At 45.1% G+C, this 22,441-nt stretch overlaps 1 protein-coding gene across 2 annotated transcripts in view; it reads left to right on the forward strand.

Annotated features, from left to right (window-relative positions):
• APPL1 (adaptor protein, phosphotyrosine interacting with PH domain and leucine zipper 1) overlaps positions 1-22,441 on the forward strand; it is a 221,717-nt gene that overhangs the window by 58,605 nt on the left and 140,671 nt on the right. For both annotated transcript variants that reach the window (XM_069206469.1, XM_069206468.1), the window contains one exon: positions 11,319-11,406. In XM_069206469.1, the coding sequence (XP_069062570.1) occupies positions 11,319-11,406 (88 nt within the window). The remainder of the gene's footprint in view (positions 1-11,318; positions 11,407-22,441) is intronic.

Here is a 22,441-nt window from a genome sequence, read left to right on the forward strand (position 1 = left end):
GCTCTTGCCACCTTTAGCTTATTTTGCCTTACGTTAGAGATGTTGAATCTAAGGCTGGGTTTAATAAAAAATTAACCCCCTCCCCCAATAATGACAACTCCAGGAACAGTTAACAATGCCTGAGTGAGTTTGAGAATCGGGGCAGGATCATCAGGAGTTGGGGGGGGGGGTAGATCATGGCTACGGTCAATCTACAATTATTAACCAACCCACTAATAAGAGCCCATTTTTTGTCTTTGTCTATTTGAGAGAAGGCAGCGTGCAACGGGAAGAATGTATTCACATAGATAGCCACTCCCATATGAGCAGCGTTTGCTGATGATATGCATTGACGACCAGCCCATCGCTCCAAAATGTTATACTTTGTGGTGCCTTTTGATCTTGAAACTGTCTGCTGAATAAGGACCAAATCAGGTGAATGAGCTTTTAACCAATCTTCAGTCGCGTGGGCTTTATGTTTATTGTTTATACCGTTAGCATTAAATTTAGTAATACAAAGCCCTACCGTATAGGATGTCAAGGTACATCTCCAATCTGCCTTGCAAAGTAGGCAGCACAAATGCTTACTAACTGATGTGGGTAGCTGTTAATACATGTGAAAATGTTATTGCATTCCTTAACTGTAGCCACTTCACCATGCCCTTTCTCTTTTGGGTAGCAGTATAGTGGAGATGTTAAACTTGCTCGGCAGAGTACAAGTGTCTGTAAAATATGAGTTGAAATACATTTTTTGTAAGAACACCTGCCGCCCCCACACACTGCAGTTCCTTCTGTTGCAATTTAATACTCCTAAAGTGCTAGATGTGCAAAGTGTAAATGCGTTGTGAATCACTATTACTATAGTGCAGACACCTCATCTGGTGCATGCCATAAAGTTTACTGTGCTGTGCTAACATATTGTTCTTTAAAGTGCAGTGAAATAGAAGCTGAAGCACCCCCACCTTAAAGTGCATATGCTCTGCAAACATTGCATTCCTTAAAGTGCAGTGCAAGAACAAAAAATACTGCACTCGACTACTCCCCCACCCATACTCCCACCACAGGTACAATTCCTGCTTGCATCTACCCAGAGCCGAACCACTTTCCATCCCAGGGCGATGACACCATTCTGTTTCTACCATGGTTCCAAACGTGCCCAACTCCATCTGTTATTATCGAAGATCACTTCCTGAATGAGGCCAGTAGTCTCAGGAAATAATGTATTGAACTCTCCCATATTTCCAGAGATCCCCCTAACCTACCCACCCACAGACCCCTGGGGAAGCGTAGATTGACCTGCACCTCTTCCCACATCCCCCTTTCTCTCTAGGTGCCATGACACTACACCCTACGCACTTCAGTCCCCCAAGAATTCCCTAGGAACCCCATCCCACACACCCTGGATCACATATCTATATTGTAGGAAATTGGCTCTGTATATACTATTTCAAAGTAAGAAATAGTGTGCACAGAGTCAAAGGGTTCCCCTTAGAGGTAAGTTAGTGGCAAAATTAGATAATTGTAATGCTCTATTTTGTGGTAGTGTGGTCGAGCAGTAGGCTTATCAGAGGGTAGTGTTAAGCATTTGTTGTACACACAAAGGCAATAAATGAGGAACACACACTCAAAGACTTACTCCAGGCCAATAGGTTTTAATTTTGAAAAATATATTTTCTTAGTTTATTTTAAGAACCACAGGTTCAAGATTTACATTAAACACTTTAAATGCAAGGTACTTCACTTATATACTTTAGGAACTTTGAATAAAAGCAATATCATATACAGACTTTGTAAAAAATGGCAATAAGCTATTTTCAAAGTGGACACTGCAAAAATCAGCGGTTCCTGGGGGAGGTAAGTAAAGGTTAGATTAGGAGATAAGTAAAACACTTACAAGTCTCAGTTCTGGGGCATAGGCAGCCCACCGTTGGGCGTTCAAGGCAAGCCCAAATTTACCACACCAGCAGCTCAGGGCAGGCCAGGTGCAGAGGTCAAAGAGGTGCCCAAAACACATAGGCGCCTATGGAGAACATGGGCGCTCCGGTTCCAGTCTGCCAGCAGGTAAGTAACTGCGTCCTCGGGGGCAGACCAGGGGGGTTTTGTAGAGCACTGGGGGGGGACACAAGTAGGCACACAAAACACACCCTCAGTGGCACATGGGCGGGCGGGTGCAGTGTGCAAAGCAGGCGTCTGGTTTTAGATAGGTAACAATGGAGGGACCCGGGGGTCACTAGCGGTGAAGGCAAGCACAGGGGGGGGGCTTCCCGGGACAGCCACCACCGGGGCTAGGCAGAGGGTCGCCTGGCGGTCACTCCTGCGCTGAGGTTTGGTTCCTTCAGGTCCTGGGGGCTGCGGGTGCAATGTTGGTTCCAGGCATCGGGTCCCCTGTTACGTGAAGTCGCGGTCAGGGGGAGCCTCTGGATTCTGTCTGCAGGCATCGCAATGGGGACTCAGGGGGGTCATCTCTGGTTACTCATGGGCTCGCAGTCGCTGGGGGGTCCTCCCTGAGGTGTTGGTTCTCTGAATCTCGAGCAGGGGGTGTCGGGTGCAGAGTGAGAAGTCTCACACTTCCGGCGGGAAACGTGCAGTCTTTGGAAGTTGCTTCTTTGTTGCAAAGAAGTAGCTGGTTTTGAACAGGGCCGCTGTTCACGGGAGTTTCTTGGTCCTTTAATCCAGGGAAGTCCTCTGAGGCTTCAGAGGTCACTGGTCCCTGTCAGATGCGTCGTTGGTTGCAGGTTTTTTTAACTTGGAGACAGGCCGGTAGGGCTGGGGCCAAAGCAGTTGTCATCTTCATCCTTCTCTGCAGGCTTGTAGGTCAGCAGTCCTTCTTGTTTCTTCAGGTTGCAGGAATCTGATTTCCTGGGATCTGGGGTGCCCCTAAATACTGAATTTAGGGGTGCGTCTATGTCTGGGAGGGCAGTAGCCAATGGCTACTGTCCTTGAGGGTGGCTACACCCTCTTTGTGACTCCTCCCTGTAGGGAGGGGGGCACATCCCTAATCCTATTGGGGGAATCCTCCAAATTTAAGATGGAGGATTTCTAAAGGCAGGGGTCACCCTAGCTCAGGACACCTTAGGGGCTGTCCTGACTGGTGGGTGACTCCTCCTTGTTTTTCTCATTATCTCCTCCAGCCTTGCCGCCAAAAATGGGGGCATTGCCCGGAGGGGTGGGCATCTCCACTAGCTGGGATGCCCTGGGGTGCTGAAACAAAAGGGGTGAGCCCTTGAGGCTCACCGCCAGGTGTTGCAGTTCCTGCAGGGGGGGGTGAGAAGCACCTCCACCCAGTACAGGCTTTGTTCCTGGCCACAGAGTGACAAACGCACTCTCCCCATGTGACCAGCAACAGGGCTGGTGTGTGGCAGGCTGGCAGAAACTGGTCAGCCTACACTAGAAGTCTGATTGGTATTCAGGGGGCATCTCTAAGATGCCCTCTGGGTGTATGTTACAATAAATTGCACACTGGGTCGGTGCCAGACTGTGGTAAAGGTTGCATGCATGCTTTAATCAGCTGCTTCCGTGCACTGAGGCACAATTAGCGCCATACTCACAGAGGGCACCTTCTCGAGAAGCGAGATTGCTGGACCCCTATTAACATCCCCCCATCTATGGAGGAAGTTAAGTCCTCACTTTGTATAGAACCCCGGGGTAGTTTTGAAAATAAAGGATACTGTTTGAATGGAGAAGACATACTGAGGCTGTCCCCCGTAGTAGGAGCGATTCACCCTCCCGCCTCAACATCAAAAATAAGTGGCTCAGAAAGCGCATCTGTTGTATGAGATTTCAAATTGTCCCCTCTTTTCCCACTCTCACCATTCTGTCTTATCTCACCCCCGCAGAGTTTCTACTTGTTCCACTTTGCTCTGCTTCAAGGAGTTCTCTGACTAGTAATTCCATCCCCTGCTGTGAGCTACAGCTGACCTGGGAATTGATTGGCCTTGCGGGTCCCCCTCTGTGCTTTAGCTTCTGTGGTGAAATAGATTGTGCAGGTGCTATTATTAAGCCAGTTCACTTACGATGTAATGTTCTCATGGTCACTGACTAAGCTCACAAACAAGGATTCGTCCAGGTGGGTGCCACAAGCAACTGCGTTTACGCTTTTCTATCGGTTTATCACTTTTATCCATGTGCAGGTCATTTTTGGCAGTGGACTAGGCAGGAAAGAGAGAGGGGGGCCTCTATACTTTGAAACTGGCCTTGACAAAGATTAGTTTACTTTTTCTTTTTAGCGAGGGGAGGGATAGGTCAGAACAACACTTGAGCAGCTACAACAACTTCAGCAATGGCGGCAGTGCTTTACCATTTCTTTGGGAGAGAAGGCAGTGACGGCGAAGGGACGGGATTGGTAGCATGTAGGTGGAGGTGGGACTAGGGGAGGGGGGGATAAAAAGGGTGGGGGGGGACCACCTCTTTCCACGCTGATCATCACGCGGGTGGAACCTGGCAATAGGCAAAAGGAGTAGTGGGGGAGTAGCAATGTAGGTACATAATGAGGGAGTTTAGGTAGGGGGTTCTGAACGTCAGTTAGGGCAGGTTTGTGATGAAGAGTGAGGCAGTAGATGGGGGAGGGTGGGGAGTCAGATGCAGGCTTGGCCACACTTCCAGGGGAAAAAACAAGCAGGTGAAGGATCAGAGTGTGGGGGGTGTATAAAGCAAGTAGGGCATGAAAGCGAAAGGGGAGTGTGCAGGGGAATGGAAGCGAAAAATGTGGGTTTTGAGTGAAAGAATGAGCGAGGAAATGTTAAAGGGTGTGCTTTATTAAAGCTGGGGTTTTCCCGTTGAAAGTTAGTTATGCATTATTGTTACAATCCTGTCCTAAATAAATGACCTTTTACACTGAATGGTTTGGTGTCGCTGAAGTATGTCCCGACATTGAGTGTGCATCCTCTCCTCCCGTCTCCAGTCGCTGCACTGTTAACGTGAGCCTGTGAGCAGGCACTGGATGAACCACGGCCCCGCCCAACTCCTTACGAAGCACCGCACTCACCTCAGCGTGCTGCTTCAGTGAGCCTCTTTTCGGAATGTACCTGCCGTAGAGGTGCTTAAATGGTGCCGAGTGTAGAGCCGTTTGTAGAGCATCCGCAGGCTGTCAACCTATAAAATTCTCTGTTTAGATTTCCATACTCAGGCTGATGCCTGGTCCGAATTTTGCCTCAGCAGTGCTGTGCTGCCATCCGATATCTGCAGCTGCTCCAGTGTCTTCCTCAATCTGTTTCCTGCCACGGCTCTGACACGCGTACTTCACGGCGGCATGGGAAAGTGCTCTAGAAGCAGAGTGCGGTTCAGCTCTGCTGCCATCCGCTTTCCGGTCATCCGATGACTGATCCCCACTGAGTTATCTTGAAACTTCCAGCCAGCCAAAACAATTCTTGTCAGTGTTTCATTTTTTGTGTCAATTATAGCAAGAATCTCAGCGCTTTTGTATTTTAAATCCCTTATTTGCAGACTAATACTCTAGTCCCAGTGAGCCGGGAAACCTTTCAGGAGTTGCTGGGCATTTTAGTACATAGCCTTTCCTGCTAAACACCTCATGGCAGCCATACTTGCTGAACCAAGACCTGCACCAAAGTTTTCGTTAGTATTTAAAGTCCGCCAAGAGTTTTGTTCTCCCCAATGGCATCTATTACGTAATGTTAACTTGCAAATTCTAAGGTATTCACCTCTTACACAAATGTCTCAAAACTAAGAACACAATCACAGAATATGCTTAGTAGATGGAAAGTGATTTTGAGTCTCTACTTGTTTTTCCCTTTTTAATGCAGTATTACTTTATCTTGTGCAATATATGCATTTCTGTAATTTCACTTCGGAGATGGTTGTAGTAACTAGGACATAAATAGCTTCTTCACAGAAACAAACACATAGATCGGACTCATAAGTGGGAGAAAAATAGGGTAGAGGCAGTCAGCAAGAAAAGGGAAATTTAAAGGCCCAAAATATGAGTCTGCCATTTCATCCCAATGTAGTCTGCCGAACCATGGTTATTCAAATGTTTTTTTGTGCAGAAAACCGTTTTGTAGAATCATATTAACTTAGTTTTTAGGGGTATTTGTGAATGGAAATAGCTCTCAGACCACTCTGCGTGACTTTTTGTTCACCCATCCAGGTCTCGATCTGGCATGTGAATCCACAGCCTTTCATTACCATGCAAGTTTCCTTTTTAGACCTGGATTAGCTGCACAGCTATCTAACCGACCTTTTGTTTACAATATAGTAGAGTGGGTTTTGGGTATGCCCCTTCAGTCACTGGGTTTTTTGACTAGCCATTGACACTTCATCAGTTACATTATGGCTCAAACTAGAGGAAAATTTCTCTTTCGCAGAATGCTTCTGTCTGTTACGGTGTCTTTCTGCCTCAAATTCCTCGCTTGCATTGCACTATTCTGAAACTAAAAGCATCTTTGTCTTTTTCAGCTGTCACCTCCCAGACCATCGTGTGTCCTTCTCTTAGTTTTGCTCATTCACCACCCCCTCTACTTCTTCCCCTACCCTACCATTCCCTCTTTCCTGTGCCCCCTCCTGCCCTTGTGCACATCTCACACCTTCTTATTCCTCTTTCCACTCCTTCCCCTCTGTGGCTCTCCTTGTTGCCCTGTCCACCCTTCCCTCCAGGCAGCTTTTTGTCCTACAAGTACAGGCAACAGCTAAGACAGCACATTGCTGTCTGTATAATATTTCAAAAATTGACCTCTTCCCAAATTCATTATCTTTTATTCATCTGATGTATTTTGATGTTTTCTAAGACTTTGGGTCTGATTTAGAGTTCAGTGGATGGGTTACTTTATCACAATGGTGACTGATATCTCATCCGCCGAAATATAAATCCTATAGGAATTAATGTGATTTATATTTTGGCAGGCAGGATATCTGTCACTGTTTTGATGGAGTAACCCGTCCACCGAATTCTAAATCAGGCCCTTTGTCTTAATGCTCCACTGTATTTTTGGCTCTCCTTCAGAAACAGATTGATATTATTTTGGCAGTGCAAAGTTGTGCCTGCTGAATCATTTTAGGCACTGGAAAACAGATCAGATTTCTTGTTATCTGTCTCAGTTATATGGGCTTTGGGCTGGACCCTTAAAGGAACATGCTTAAAGGAACATGCTGAGGAACACCTATTCCATTTCATGCTGTTCATACCGTACACGAGTTTCCAGAGTTTGGATCAGTGAGATGAGCTTCTGGGGAGATATTGATACTGGAAAGTAAGACATATACAGGGAGTGCAGAATTATTAGGCAAGTTGTATTTTTGAGGATTAATTTTATTATTGAACAACAACCATGTTCTCAATGAACCCAAAAAACTCATTAATATCAAAGCTGAATATTTTTGGAAGTAGTTTTTAGTTTGTTTTTAGTTTTAGCTATGTTAGGGGGATATCTGTGTGTGCAGGTGACTATTACTGTGCATAATTATTAGGCAACTTAACAAAAAAAAAAATATACCCATTTCAATTATTTATTATTACCAGTGAAACCAATATAACATCTCAACATTCACAAATATACATTTCTGACATTCAAAAACAAAACAAAAACAAATCAGTGACCAATATAGCCACCTTTCTTTGCAAGGACACTCAAAAGCCTGCCATCCATGGATTCTGTCAGTGTTTTGATCTGTTCACCATCAACATTGCGTGCAGCAGCAACCACAGCCTCCCAGACACTGTTCAGAGAGGTGTACTGTTTTCCCTCCTTGTAAATCTCACATTTGATGATGGATCACAGGTTCTCAATGGGGTTCAGATCAGGTGAACAAGGAGGCCATGTCATTAGATTTCCTTCTTTTATACCCTTTCTTGCCAGCCACGCTGTGGAGTACTTGGACGCGTGTGATGGAGCATTGTCCTGCATGAAAATCATGTTTTTCTTGAAGGATGCAGACTTCTTCCTGTACCACTGCTTGAAGAAGGTGTCTTCCAGGAACTGGCAGTAGGACTGGGAGTTGAGCTTGACTCCATCCTCAACCCGAAAAGGCCCCACAAGCTCATCTTTGATGATACCAGCCCAAACCAGTACTCCACCTTGCTGGCGTCTGAGTCGGACTGGAGCTCTCTGCCCTTTACCAATCCAGCCACGGGCCCATCCATCTGGCCCATCAAGACTCACTCTCATTTCATCTGTCCATAAAACCTTATAAAAATCAGTCTTGAGATATTTCTTGGCCCAGTCTTGACGTTTCAGCTTGTGTGTCTTGTTCAGTGGTGGTCGTCTTTCAGCCTTTCTTACCTTGGCCATGTCTCTTAGTATTGCACACCTTGTGCTTTTGGGCACTCCAGTGATGTTGCAGCTCTGAAATATGGCCAAACTGGTGGCAAGTGGCATCGTGGCAGCTGCACGCTTGACTTTTCTCAGTTCATGGGCAGTTATTTTGCGCCTTGGTTTTTCCACACGCTTCTTGCGACCCTGTTGACTATTTTGAATGAAACGCTTGATTGTTCGATGATCACGCTTCAGAAGCTTTGCAATTTTAAGAGTGCTGCATCCCTCTGCAAGATATCTCACTATTTTTGACTTTTCTGAGCCTGTCAAGTCCTTCTTTTGACCCATTTTGCCAAAGGAAAGGAAGTTGCCTAATAATTATGCACACCTGATATAGGGTGTTGATGTCATTAGACCACACCCCTTCTCATTACAGAGATGCACATCACCTAATATGCTTAATTGGTAGTAGGCTTTCGAGCCTATACAGCTTGGAGTAAGACAACATGCATAAAGAGGATGATGTGGTCAAAATACTCATTTGCCTAATAATTCTGCACTCCCTGTATTTTAATTAAGAAAGCCACTTCTAGTCTGTGGTCTCTTTTTATATCAATGGCAGTGTATGCTAGTTTCTCACACTTTCCTAATTTTAGCCTAAATATTGATTTCTGCAGCACTTTGTTCAGTAACACCCTTATTCACCTGAGCTCCTCCCTCGACCACACATAATGACAATTTCTCTTAGCACCTACATTCCCCATGAACCAAACAGGTAAATGGTGGTGAATTTGAAAATCTGCATCTTCAAGAGCTCTAACAGTTAAGAAAACACACTATCTATTGTTGGCATGCAATAATAATAGTAGACAAAGCCCACTATCTCTAAATTCAGAGTTTAATGAAGCTAGCCTGTCTGCAGTAGCCTTCCCACTGTAAACAGAGGAGAAGGATAGCTTGCTTTGTCTGCATGTAGCAGATAGTCTTTCTGTCTAGCTAACATAGAAAGATAAGTACTTTCTATCAATGTATTTAGAAATACCAGGTCATAGTCTTTCTACTCTTTGATGATAGAATGCTGTGAAGCCTTACTACTTCATTGGAACAGAGCATCCTGGAGAAGTAGCCTCAAAAAGGAGAAGCACATAGCAGACCAATCATATGGGCACCATTTTATTAAAAAGGTCATTTTTTTCATCCTTTGCTGAATGAGAACTAAGTATGGGAATGCCCTAAGTTTGGTAGAAAGAAAATGTGAGCCCTTGTAGATAAGAAAAGAGAGATAACTTAAACGGAGGTAGGCTGTCTTGACCTAGACAATAGATAACAGATTACCAGAGTAACAACAGAGTGTAGAAACCAAGAAAAATATGGGAGAAGAAGGTAGGGCCACAGTCATTCACCTCTTTGAAGTAGAGACTTTGCATTTGAATCAAGAACGTTTTCTAGTGGGCAACCAGTGAGGGGCTACCTGATATGAGGACATGGGAATCTTTCTGTCCAGCCTATTTGTCAATCTGGCTGCAGACTTTTGCACAACATGGAGAAGAGACAAGGGTTACCTTGGGTGACACAAGAGGATAGAATTTGATTATTCCCTGAAGAAATACATTTTAATGGTCCACAACTTCTGATATTGCTGTGAATGCCAAATTTCTGTGCAAAAGAAGGAAGTTGCAGAATTTTTTTTCTCTTGAGAATTTGGATATTAAAGAAGAAGGTAGAAAATCTTATTGCTATGGTTCATAAAGGATAATGAATAGTTTAAAAACAAAACACCAAGATTAAAAGTGGTCTCAGCTGGCAGGCAAAGGGTCGCTTATTAATTGGCAACAGTTCAACAGACAGGTGGATAAATGATTAGCTGACTTTAGTCAGTGTGGAAGCAAAAGTAGTGGAGCATCCAGATGGTTCTGGAAGTGTATCAGTTTTTAAAGTGGGAACTATATCTTGTTAGTGCTCCTTATTGTGTGGCTGATGGTTTCTGTGCCATCTGAAGAAGGATAAATGCCCAAAAGGGCTACACAAATATTGAATTGTGAAGCCCAGGGTGAAAATTGGCCTCTCCCCACCCCACAGAAGAGAGATCTAAAGGAAGAATGGTATGGGCGGATAGATGACTTAAACACTTTCTACTAGAAAAGAACATAGATAGTCCAGATCACAACCTTTGCTACTAATCTCAAATAGACACATTACTGAGAAACATTGTTAAGGGGCCCAGAGAGGCCAAGAAGTAGAGGGGTAGTTGCACTGCTTCACCCCAGAGGTATCCATAGGTCTTGCATCGCTAAGACATTTACAGTCTCTGTAACATGACTGAGACAAAAATCACCTTGGGCAAAATCGAAAATAGATTTTGTTTAATAAAGTAAGAGAGCTAGCCATTGACCTTGATTTTAAAGCAGGAGAGAGATCATTTTGTGATTTTGGAGGGTTGGTCAGAGCAGGAGCGTCTATATCCAATTTAGTAATGCACATGGGACAAGAATCTAAAGTGTATCTTGAGTTAATAAAGAATAGCGCAGAGGTTTCATCAACAAGACCAAAGACAGAGAGCACTTTAATGAGATTCTCCTTTGAGGACTAAGAATCTATAGCATTGTCTTTGCAATGCCCGGAGACTCACTGGAGGAGGCAATAGTAGTTTGCTAAGTCTTAAGAGGAGAGTCATTGTTGTTCAGGAAAAAAAGACAGATAGACCTCCACAAAGTACTGGAAGTAAATCTGGGGTTGGAGAGTAAAGGAACAATGTTAAAGATGTCCTTAGAGCCATTAGGAGCAGACAAAATCTACTGCTAATAGAGTTATCTGGCAAACTTATGGGACAGGCACAGCATGGAAAAGATTGCTGAGCAGGAGTTCGCCGTCTCCTGTATGTTTTTCAAGAGGAAAAAAAGCAGCAACTGCCTTCTCCTGCACAGTTTTAAATCTGTACATTACCCTTCACCTTGATTTAACTCGAACTTACCTGAAACACCCAGATAATAATGTGATTCTCAGTTTACCTTATTATTCTGCAAGCTACGTTAGGACCCTGCAAACATGAACCTATGTCTTTCTGTTTTAAAAATACTTTCTGCATTCAGTTTTGGAATTTGTGAAATAATGTTGTGTTTATTGTTTTTTCTGCAGCTCAGCTCTTGTCATGCTGTCCTCTCAACTCAGTTAGCTGATGCCATGATGTTTCCAATTAGTCAGTTTAAAGAAAGAGATTTAAAAGGTATCGTATAACATTTGTTTTGACAGAATTTTCATTACGTTTAGATTTCTAACACATAAAATGCCTCCTGTAGTGATAACCCTGCATTGCAAATGCTTGAAGAGATGATTTATTTACATCAGAAAAGGGTTCTGAATATGATCACATGTATAAATTGGTGCATGTGCCTCCTGGGACAACCACACACACACGCGCTTATATGCGCGTGGTACTCAGGTACATCCAAGGCTCCCGCCTCACTCCACTTGCTTCTCATCTGTCACTCTGTCTCTCCTACTCTTTTCTGTCTTTCAGCTTTCCTTTTTAGGCCAAAGCCTACCAGACAGCACAGCTGTCTCGTTTACTAAAGACACCCTGGGGACATTCGGAAAACTTCCCTGAGAATACATTCCACTTTATTTGTTTTCAGCTTGAGTTTGTCCTTTGTGTGGTTTATACCCTATTGTATCCTTCCACCAGTGTTCAATTTCTGGAAACAGTCTTTTAAATCTTGTTCTTATCTTGTCACATTTGCTGCTCATTCAAAGACAGTGGTCAAATGTCAGGCTCTGTCTTCAGAGGAAGCATGTGGATTTATGTAAATAAAGTTTCAACAAGGGCAACCGAAAGATCACTGGGGACCTGGGGCAATAACTATAATAAAAAACACCCTGGTCCCTAGTAATAATACCTTAGATGCAAAGAACCAAATGGTGAATAACATTTATCCAAAGGAGTTTATGAAAAACAATTTCAAGACATATAGCTGCATAGTGAATATTGGTGCAAAATAAACGTGCATGGTGGTCTCTTTAGAGGTGGTACCCTCAAATTGTGTTCAACAAATGTATCAACAAACACAGGAGCAGCACTGCCTTTTACAGCAAATTCTCAACAGTCACATGGGGTCCATGTTTATAAATTCATTTTGATCCCAGTAAAAATTGTAGAATCATCATCAAGACTCGGAGGGATACAATAAGCCTGAGAAAGAGAGAGAGCTGAAACAATAATAGAGAAACCGTGAGGCTAAGAAAAAGGAAAGTGACCAGCCTCAGAAACAGGGTGGCAGGGAATGGCCTACATAAAAAGAAATGAAAAGAGTAGCTGCTTAAAACCCTTGAAACGGTTAGTACTGGTGAAGAAGTGTGTGTGCAGTAGTATGAGAGGCACTGATCTGAGCTGTAAATGTGCTGGGTACCCCCAGGGGGCTCTGATCAGCCGCAGTGGGAAGCATGTGTGTGGTCTGTGTCTCATGGTTGCCAGATTGCTTGACTGCGCTTGAATCATCCCAACAATGGAGATTCACTGATAGCGCTAACTGGCAGCATGGAGTCCTTTCGGTGCAACTAGTTTTCAAAGGGGAGTGTGAGAGGGCAACATGCTGCTTAATATAGGTGATAAAAAGAGAAGAAGGACCAAGAACTGAAAATGAAGAAACTGAAGGTAGACTAGACATAGGGGCAGAAAAAGGATGGGTAGTGAACACCATTTTGGAATCGTTTAAAAGACAGTGACAAACCTGAAGATAAATCAACATAAGTACACTTACACCAAAATACTCAGGACTGCAAGACAGTGAAATAAACACATTGTGAAAGGAACCAAAAAGGCAAGGACAACAAGCTTTGTGAGTCCATATAGTTTCTGTATGAGGAGAGTTCATTTTAAATTGTGGTTGGCCAATATTCCTCATGGTTTAGAACTGTGCGTAGAGTGTCCAAACAAAAAGTCCAACGCAATTCCTCCTTGTTTAATAGGGAGAATCATGCTAGCTACTGGAGGTGTGCTGGAGGAAGGCTGTAGGGTGATATTTTTTTGTAGTAAACAACATAATGTAAATGTTTCTAAATGAACTGTGCAGATATTTAAGAATACATAAAAATTAGGAAAGCACAGATAAAGCACATTTTTTGGTAATTCTGAAGTGTGGTGGAAACAAATATTTTACTATGATCAAAACAAATCAATACACTAGGTGATGACATTTCCACACATTATCGTTTATGCACTGCATACTTTTACCATCAAAACTATGGGGGTCATTCCGACCCTGGCGGTCATAGACCGCCAGGGCCGGGGACCGCGGACCGCGGATGCACCGCCAACAGGCTGGCGGTGCATCCAGGCCAATTCTGACCGCGGCGGTAAAGCCGCGGTCAGAAAAGGGAAACCGGCGGTTTCCCGCTGGTTTTCCCCTGGCCTGAGGAATCCTCCATGGCGGCGCTGCAGGCAGCGCCGCCATGGGGATTCCGACCCCCTTCCCGCCAGCCTGGTTCTGGCGGTTTTGACCGCCAGAACCTTGCTGGCGGGAACGGGTGTCGTGGGGCCCCTGGGGGCCCCTGCAGTGCCCATGCCAATGGCATGGGCACTGCAGGGGCCCCCTACCAGGGCCCCACAAAGATTTTCAGTGTCTGCATAGCAGACACTGAAAATCGCGACGGGTGCAACTGCACCCGTCGCACCCTTTCCACTCCGCCGGCTCCATTCGGAGCCGGCATCCTCGTGGAAGGGGGTTTCCCGCTGGGCGGGCGGGCGGGCGGCCTTCTGGCGGTCGCCCGCCGGCCCAGCGGGAAACTCAGAATTACCGCGGCGGTCTTTTGACCGCGCTGCAGTATTCTGTCGGGGGAACTTTGGCGGGCGGCCTCCGCCGCCCGCCGAAGTCAGAATGACCCCCTATGTCTGTGCAAATGTAATGGTCATTTCAATTCAGGATGTGTTGTCAGTAATGGCAGTGCACTTCCACACCATGCATACTCCACTATGCACCACTCCATGCCACTGCACTCTACCCTGCACCACTCAACACCACTACAGTCTACTCTGCAACAATCTACTCTATGCAACTCTGTTCTAAGATCTCTGCTCTACGCCACTGCAATCTACGCTGCATCACTCAACACTACACCCCACTACTTTACTCGGCACCACTCTGCACTCTACACCACTTTACTCAAAACCAATGAACTCTGCGCAATTTACTCTGCACCTCTGAATTTTACTCTGTTCTGTTCTGCACTACTGTACTCTGCGCCACTGCTGTCTATGCCACTCTGCTGCTAAACTACCATGCCGCACACACATCACACTCCACTGGCTCCCAATACAGAAACGAGCCCAGTTAAAACTCCTCAAAGACACTTTCAAAGCCATGGGTTCAGTCTACGTCAACAATTAAATCATTTTCCACAAACCCATCAGACAACTCCGCACAGCCGGACTCCTACTTGCACTCATCCCACACATACACAGAACCAGATCCGGTGGTCATGCCTTCTACATTGCGCCCAAAGCCTAGAACCACTGCCACTTCACATAAGAGCCACATCTTCCATCCTTAAGTTCGACAACTATATGAAAACCCAGCTCTTCGAATAGACTCTGATTAGTTCTTGATTGGCGCTGCCATTTGGTTGATTGTCAAGGTGAGGGTTGTGATTGCAGTGTCTGTTGTGCAAGCAGAGGAAGTTTCTAGGTCAGGCCTACCCTTTTGTTCGTCCCTGATTACTCCCTCTGTTGGGCTGATGACAGCCAGGTGCACAAACCTCACACTTCATTGTTCCGATGCTGTGGGTGCTCCAGTCTGGAGACTGCCCAAATTCTGTCTTATGGGAGAAGCATCACTCTACTCAAAGGCTTTGTATGGAGAGAAGCCCGAAGAGGACACTTGAAAGGAGAACTACCCTGAAACACTTTGGCACTTTGAACCCAGTCGGTTCAAACAGACAACACCATCACAATGTATTATTTGAACAAACAGGGTAACATCTTATCTTTTCAAGCTGTGCAACTCCCAAGACTTCAGAACTGCTAAGCGACCTGTTAAGTAGGTTTTTAATCTCAGACCACAATAAGAAAATAAACAACAACATTCTCAAAATTGTTTCCCGAGACTCAGGGCATCCTTCTATAGATCTCTTCGTAGGAAGTCGAAACAGAAAATGCCGAAACATGAGTCAAGAGAGTGGGGATCAGGATCCATGGGTGGGTGCTCTTTTGTAAAAAGGCTCTGAGAATTTGCTGTACGCTTTTCAGCTGTTCCCACTAATTCGAACAGCACTGATGAAACTGAGCTACAAACAATTTGGCAATTATTCGTATCACCCTAGAATGCCCAGGACAGTGCTTATTCCCAGAAGTGTGTCTATCAGTGGTACCACACAAATTTCCATGCAGAGCAAATCTGTTGTCGAAGTTGCTGGGAAAGGTATAATATCTCAACATACAGTCATTGAATTTGTCTGCTTGTCTCCAGAGGGTCCTGCAATATGGACATCTAGGTTTACCTTACGAATGTATGAACATTGTTAACGAAGCAAAACTATCTTCCACAAGAGCATCTTACAGTTTCAAATAGAAACGATTTGTGATCTGGGGTTCCATGGGAACTTAATTTTGTATTATCTAAATTAATGGCTGCACCTTTTATGCTGTCACATAAAGCATCTTTGCAGCACCTTTCCTGGAAAGTAGCATTTCTGGCTATCATCATCTGCTGGGTTAGTGAGCTGTCTGCTCTCTATGCGGTTGAACCATATACAGTGTTTCATCACATCACCACATTTTCTTACCAAAATTGTCTTTCCTTTTTCTGTGAATTAAGCTGTCACTGTACCCAAGTCGAATAAACATTACATTTGTTAGATGTGAGAAGAGAGTCAAAGTTTTATTTTGAAAGATCCACAGACTAATGCATAGCTACACATTTATTTGTCAGTTATGGATCTCTGTACGGGGATGGCATCTACTACACTAACCGTAGCTAGATGGATAGTGTCCTGCTTAGTATGTTGTTATCGGCAAGCTGACATACCTTTGCCTTGTTGACCGAATGCACATTCCATAAGACGTAAAGTAGCTACAGGTGCTCAGTCAACAAATGTTCCTCTTTGTAGGATTTGTAGCGCTGCTGCCCGACGATCAGTCCACTCATACACTAAACACTGCTGTGACTCTGGTAGGCAAGACAGCTTCAAAGGACCTTTTCAGTTAACGCTTGGGTTTTCTCAGCCTGTACTCTCATTTAGAGATTTTACTCCAAACTGTTGGTATTCGCTTTAAGAATTTTGCTTGCTACTCTTTTCATATGACTATCAGTGAGGATCCTATGATGCAAAAGGAAATTTTACTTGTTTGTAATTCCACTACTGCATCATAGGAATCCACACTGATGTCATAAGCAATTTACCCTCCAATCTGTGTACCTCACCTTTACTTTAATATCTAGAAATGTATATTCCACGCCATTAAAAAAACTTGGGCTGTGTAGCAGACTGCCTGGATAGTACATGCTGGAAGAGAAAAGCTGCTGAGCTCTTAAAGAAACAGTGTCCTCTTTTTGACATTATGCACTTATAACCTAGCAGGCGATCTTTCCCTTTTGTTTTTCTCTACTGAAATGCAAGGTTGCCCTTGTTTTGAACATGGAATGTTTACGTTTCCAGCTAGGTGATGCAATGTAGTATTTTTTTCTGTTCTATAAATTGACTATTCCAGTTATTAAAATTCAGTATGAAACTTCCTGTTCAGCTCTGTGCAGCAACATATAAATGACTTACGTTGAAATGTCTATCTCCGATGAAGAGTTTTTCCTACAGAACTGGAATTACAAGGCAGGTAACATTTCCTTATTGAACTGTCCGATCCTCACTGTACCAAATTATGTAAACAAAAGAATAAATAAATAACAAGCACACCTACTGACTCTAGCAAACACTCATAATCCGTGAAATAGATGCCTGCTGTTAAAATTATTTTGTTAAATACTTATCCAAATGATCACTAACCCAACTTCTTCATGATATTGGTAAAATAACTTTAACTTTGTATTCTTCACATGGTACTGTAGATTATTCTCAAAGGTGTTCGTCGTTACTGTGTACAGTGCCCTCGAGTGGCTGCGAGGCTGCATAACTATAAATAGTGAGCACTGTATTCAGTGCAAGAGCCTGCACTATGTAAACGCTTGCATGAGCAAACCCATTTGGAACCATGCTTGCTCTTTTTAGGTTTTGCCTACTGCAGCGCAAGCGCTGTCTGCAAAATCTTTTGTTTAAAAAAAAAAAAAACACAAAAAAACCTGCTTAAATCCAGCTCAGAGGCTGCCCATTACTTATCATTGGTTGGCTTCAATGTCACTTTTGTTTCCTTGCTTCATATGGGTCGCCGCCTCCTGCTTGCCACCTACTTCCTCCTGGGACTGCAGTGCGTGTCCCTGGCATGGAGCATGGACAAAGTACAGCTTCCTGTCTGTGGCCAGTCTCTTTCGACTAGCTACAGGCTCCTGCAGGTACTTTTTCAAACTTGTTACCATACACTCTCCAAGAGTGCATGTGTCTCCATTCCCTCTCTCCGAAAGTCCATGCTCTTGATCACTTACCCCACCCCCTCCCGGTCTGTTGTGTTGCTGCTCCCTCCTTCCGCCCGACACCTCCTTCATTGTATTTGCTTTCACACTCCACTCGCTCTCCATTGTGTGCTTCTTCCCCTGTTTTTCCCCATGCCTCCCTCATGTTGCTTGCCCCTTAGCTCTCCACCTTATGCCCATTGTGTTGCTGCCCATGCCCCCCACACAGTTCGTCCTGCCTCCTCTTAGCCTCCTTTGGTCCAACACAAAAAAAAAAAATATTAAACAAATGCAAATAGCTTGTGCGGCTGCTGTGCAGTTTGGCTCTATTTAATGGGTTTTGTTAGACAATTTTTTTAAACCTACTGCACAGGAGCACGTGCTGCTGTGCAACATGACTTAAAGAAAAAAAAGTGCTATGGTACGGCAAAAAAGCTCACCCTGCTGTGCAATATGTCTAATAATACATTGGCAAAGCCATTAGGCGAAATCCTGTTGGTTTTGGCAATGCTTCCTGAATGCACGTGTGCTTACTAGGGCTGGTCCTTTTTGACAGTGTTAGGACATCCTAACGGTGTTCCAGGAAACCCTTCCTGTACCATTACACTTCACATGTTGTCTGTCTTTCTGGTGATCGTGTTTATATGGAATCTGTGAACTAAAAGAAGCGCTCTGCTATTTGTAAAACATTTCTCGTCTCCATTTAAAAGGTCACTAGTCTTTCAGATATTTTGCAGACCTGGTTTTCCTGTTGCTGAGGAGGCCATTTGCAGTCTGGAAGAGTAGAAACGTCTGTTTTTCATATTACCAGTGCTAAGAACACAGTCTCTCTTCCATGTTTATTGCCATGATAAGACTGCCCTTATCACTTAAGTTGCCAAGATTCAGTCAATCATCTTTGAGGTTTCAAAAATGTGTGCTCGACTTGGAAGTCACCGTCATTGCAACCTTGAAGACTTCTTTTTATGACTGTTGTAAAGATTTATTCGGTACATTAGGTCATTAAAGAAGTCCAATTAACTTTACCGCTTCTGCTAAAAGCATGACTTGATTCTTGTCCTTCCCACATCTCACACATGTCCATTCTTAATTTCCTGGCCATAGTAAGTTTTGTCTGAAAAGGCGAGGATGGACAAGCCATTGTTCATTTCAGTCTGTTGGAGTTACATAGTCCAAAATATCAAAACTGCTTTCCTCAATTAAGCTTGCATGTCATTTTAGAGACAGTCTTTACGGACGTCGCTACCTAAACCCTCATGTCCTTGCAGCTCTTGTTACATAACACAGCTTATCCTTGAGAAACTAAAGCGTTCTGTCTTCACCCTCCCTTAAAGGAGTCCCCTAAAGCAGTGGTTCCCAACCTTTTGACTTCTGTGGATCCCCACTTTATCAGTCCTGGAACCCGGGGACCCCTACTGAATCGTTATTGGAATTCGAGGACCCCCGTCCCCCCAATGAGTCATTACTGAAAGCTAGGGACATAATCTGTTATGATTATTAAATTTTCTAAGCAGTCACGGACCCCTTGAGAAGGCTTTGCGGTCCCCCAGGGGCCCCCGGACCACAGGTTAGGAACCACTGCCCTAAAGAATACAATGAAATGGAAGAGTCAAAGGCCGGGCCTTTGCTGTTTACAGTACCGTTTAGCAACTTTCAACAACGTTTGCCATACAGTACTCCTGTACTACTTTTTTGACAGACTGAAGTTAACGCCTTCTTGTGCTTTAGGTCCTGCCTAAACTAACACAGTCTATGTTTACAGCCAATCTTTTTCAACACGTATGTGTCCTCCCTGACCTAAATTCTGGAATACCTCATACAAGTAGGGTATATGCATGCTAGTGGCACTCAGATCCCAAAGCTTTAGAAAGCATATGGAAATAGAAAGAAAGAGACATCCTCTCTGTTAGTGTTCAGGATGGGCCAACCAAAATTTTCTTTTTAGAAAGTCTGCCACTGGCGACGAGGGGAATAGCTTAACTGAGCTCACCTATACCATTCAACACTCAACCAAAAATGCTGATCAGACCGTAGTAAAATCGCAGACAGCACAGGGCAGAGGATGTGAGCTGATGTACAGGTCAGCCCCAAAACCCTACCCTGTGCAACATTATGCTCGATTTTACCACCGGCACCTAGCGCTGTGACCTAAGCCCAGCCAACGTGTAAAGAGGGCCTACGAAGGATGCACCTAACTTATGTTATCTTAAATTGCATATAAAGTAAGATCCTTCTAGCCAAGTCTCTTGAAATTATGTGTTCGATGGCATCTGTCGCTGTAGATACGCATGTTTTGCAATAGCTCGCCATCTGGTGTTGGGCCGGAGTGTTACAAGTTGTTTTTCTTCGAAGAAGTCTTTCGAGTCACGGGACCGAGTGACTCCTCCTTTTGTGTCCATTGCGCATGGGCGTCGACTCTATCCTCGATTGTTTTTTTTCCGCTATCGGGTTCGGACGTGTTCCTGTCGCTCCGAGTTTCGGAACAGAAAGTTAGCTAAATTCGGAAGATTTTCGTCGGTATTGTTGCGTTCGGGATCGGCGTAGTTAGATTCAACACCGCATCGAAGATCGAAGAGCTCCGGTGCCCTTCGGGGTAGTTTTTCGATCCCCCGTCGGGGCCTGGTCGGCCCGACCGCGTGCTGAAGAACGCCGATGGAACGGACCCCGTTCCGTTTCTGTCCCAAATGCCACAACAAGTACCCCTATACAGACCAACACTTGGTCTGTAACCTGTGCCTGTCACCTGAGTACAGTGAAGACACCTGCGAGGCCTGTCGTGCGTTCCGGTCCCGAAAAACACTCCGAGACCGTCGAGCCAGAAGACTTCAAATGGCGTCCGCGCCGACAGCCCACCGAGAGTTCGAGGAACAAGAAGAGGAAGGTACCTTCTCGATCCATGAATCGGACTCCGAGGAATTCGATGACCCACAAACCGTGAGTAAGACGTCGAAAACAACACATAAGAAGATTGACAAGGCCCAGGGGACGCCACTGCCACCAGGCCATGGCTCGACCCATAAATTCGGTGACCGACCGTCGGCACCGAAAAAGGCCCAAACAGTGCCGAGACAGTCCGACCCCGGTCGAGACACCGGTACGCAGCCTTCTCGGGACCGAGAAAGTGCTGGAGACAAGCATCGACACCGAGATAGCGTTGTAGACACGGCTCGACGCCGAGACAGCGGCACCGACGAAGATCGACGCTGAGAGGTTTCGGCCCCGAAAAAAAGAAAAGTCAGCTCGGAGCCGAAAAAAGATGCAGACAGGGTTTCGGCGCCAAAACAACCTGCAACTGACCCAGTTTCAGGCTCTTATACAGAGGAGCATTCACTAACCTCCCAAATGCGAAAGCATAGGTTCGAGGAAGAGCTGCAATCTACTGATGTAGACCATACGCAAAAGAGTATCTTCATACAGGAGGGAACAGGGAAAATAAGCACCCTTCCCCCTATTAGAAGAAAGAGAAGACTGGAGTTCCAAACTGAACAAACACCACAAACAAAGGTGGTGAAAAAGGTTACTCCACCACCCTCTCCTCCACCTGTGATTCACGTCTCACCAGCACAAACTCCATCACATTCCCCAGCTCACACCACCATGAGCCAGGGTGACCAGGATCAGGACGCATGGGACTTATACGACGCCCCAGTGTCAGATAACAGCCCGGAGGCATACCCTACAAAGCCATCTCCACAAGAAGACAGCACTGCGTATTCTCAAGTGGTGGCTAGAGCAGCACAATTTCACAATGTAAGCCTCCACTCAGAACAGGTCGAGGATGACTTTTTATTCAACACCCTCTCCTCCACCCACAGCTCCTACCAAAGCCTGCCTATGCTCCCTGGTATGCTCCGGCACGCAAAAGAAATTTTTAAGGAGCCGGTCAAAAGTAGGGCAATCACACCAAGAGTGGAAAAAAAGTATAAGGTGCCCCCTACAGACCCTGTTTTCATCACTGCACAGCTGCCACCAGATTCCGTCGTTGTAGGAGCAGCTAGGAAAAGGGCCAACTCCCACACATCTGGGGATGCACCACCCCCGGATAAAGAAAGCCGCAAGTTCGATGCAGCTGGAAAGAGAGTCGCAGCACAGGCTGCAAACCAGTGGCGCATCGCCAACTCTCAAGCACTACTTGCGCGCTATGACAGAGCCCATTGGGATGAGATGCAACACCTCATTGAACATCTACCCAAAGACCTACAAAAAAGGGCAAAGCAAGTGGTTGAGGAAGGTCAAAACATTTCAAACAACCAGATACGCTCCTCCATGGACGCAGCAGACACAGCTGCAAGGACAATTAATACATCCGTGACCATCAGAAGGCATGCATGGCTACGAACGTCTGGGTTTAAACCAGAGATACAGCAGGCAGTTCTCAATATGCCTTTCAATGAAAAAGAACTGTTCGGTCCAGAAGTGGACACAGCCATAGAAAAACTTAAAAAGGACACGGACACTGCTAAAGCAATGGGCGCACTCTACTCCCCGCAGAGCAGAGGAAACTACGGCACCTTCCGCAAGACACCCTTTAGAGGGGGGTTTCGGGGTCAGGCCACACAAGCCAGCACCTCACAGGCAACACGGTCCAGTTACCAGGGACAGTACAGGGGAGGCTTTCGGGGCCAATACAGAGGAGGGCAATTCCCTAGGAATAGGGGAAAATTTCAAAGCCCCAAAACCCCTGCAACTAAGCAGTGACTCACATGTCAC

Source organism: Pleurodeles waltl, chromosome 9, assembly GCF_031143425.1.
Source record: "Pleurodeles waltl isolate 20211129_DDA chromosome 9, aPleWal1.hap1.20221129, whole genome shotgun sequence".
NCBI classification, from domain to species: domain Eukaryota; kingdom Metazoa; phylum Chordata; class Amphibia; order Caudata; family Salamandridae; genus Pleurodeles; species Pleurodeles waltl.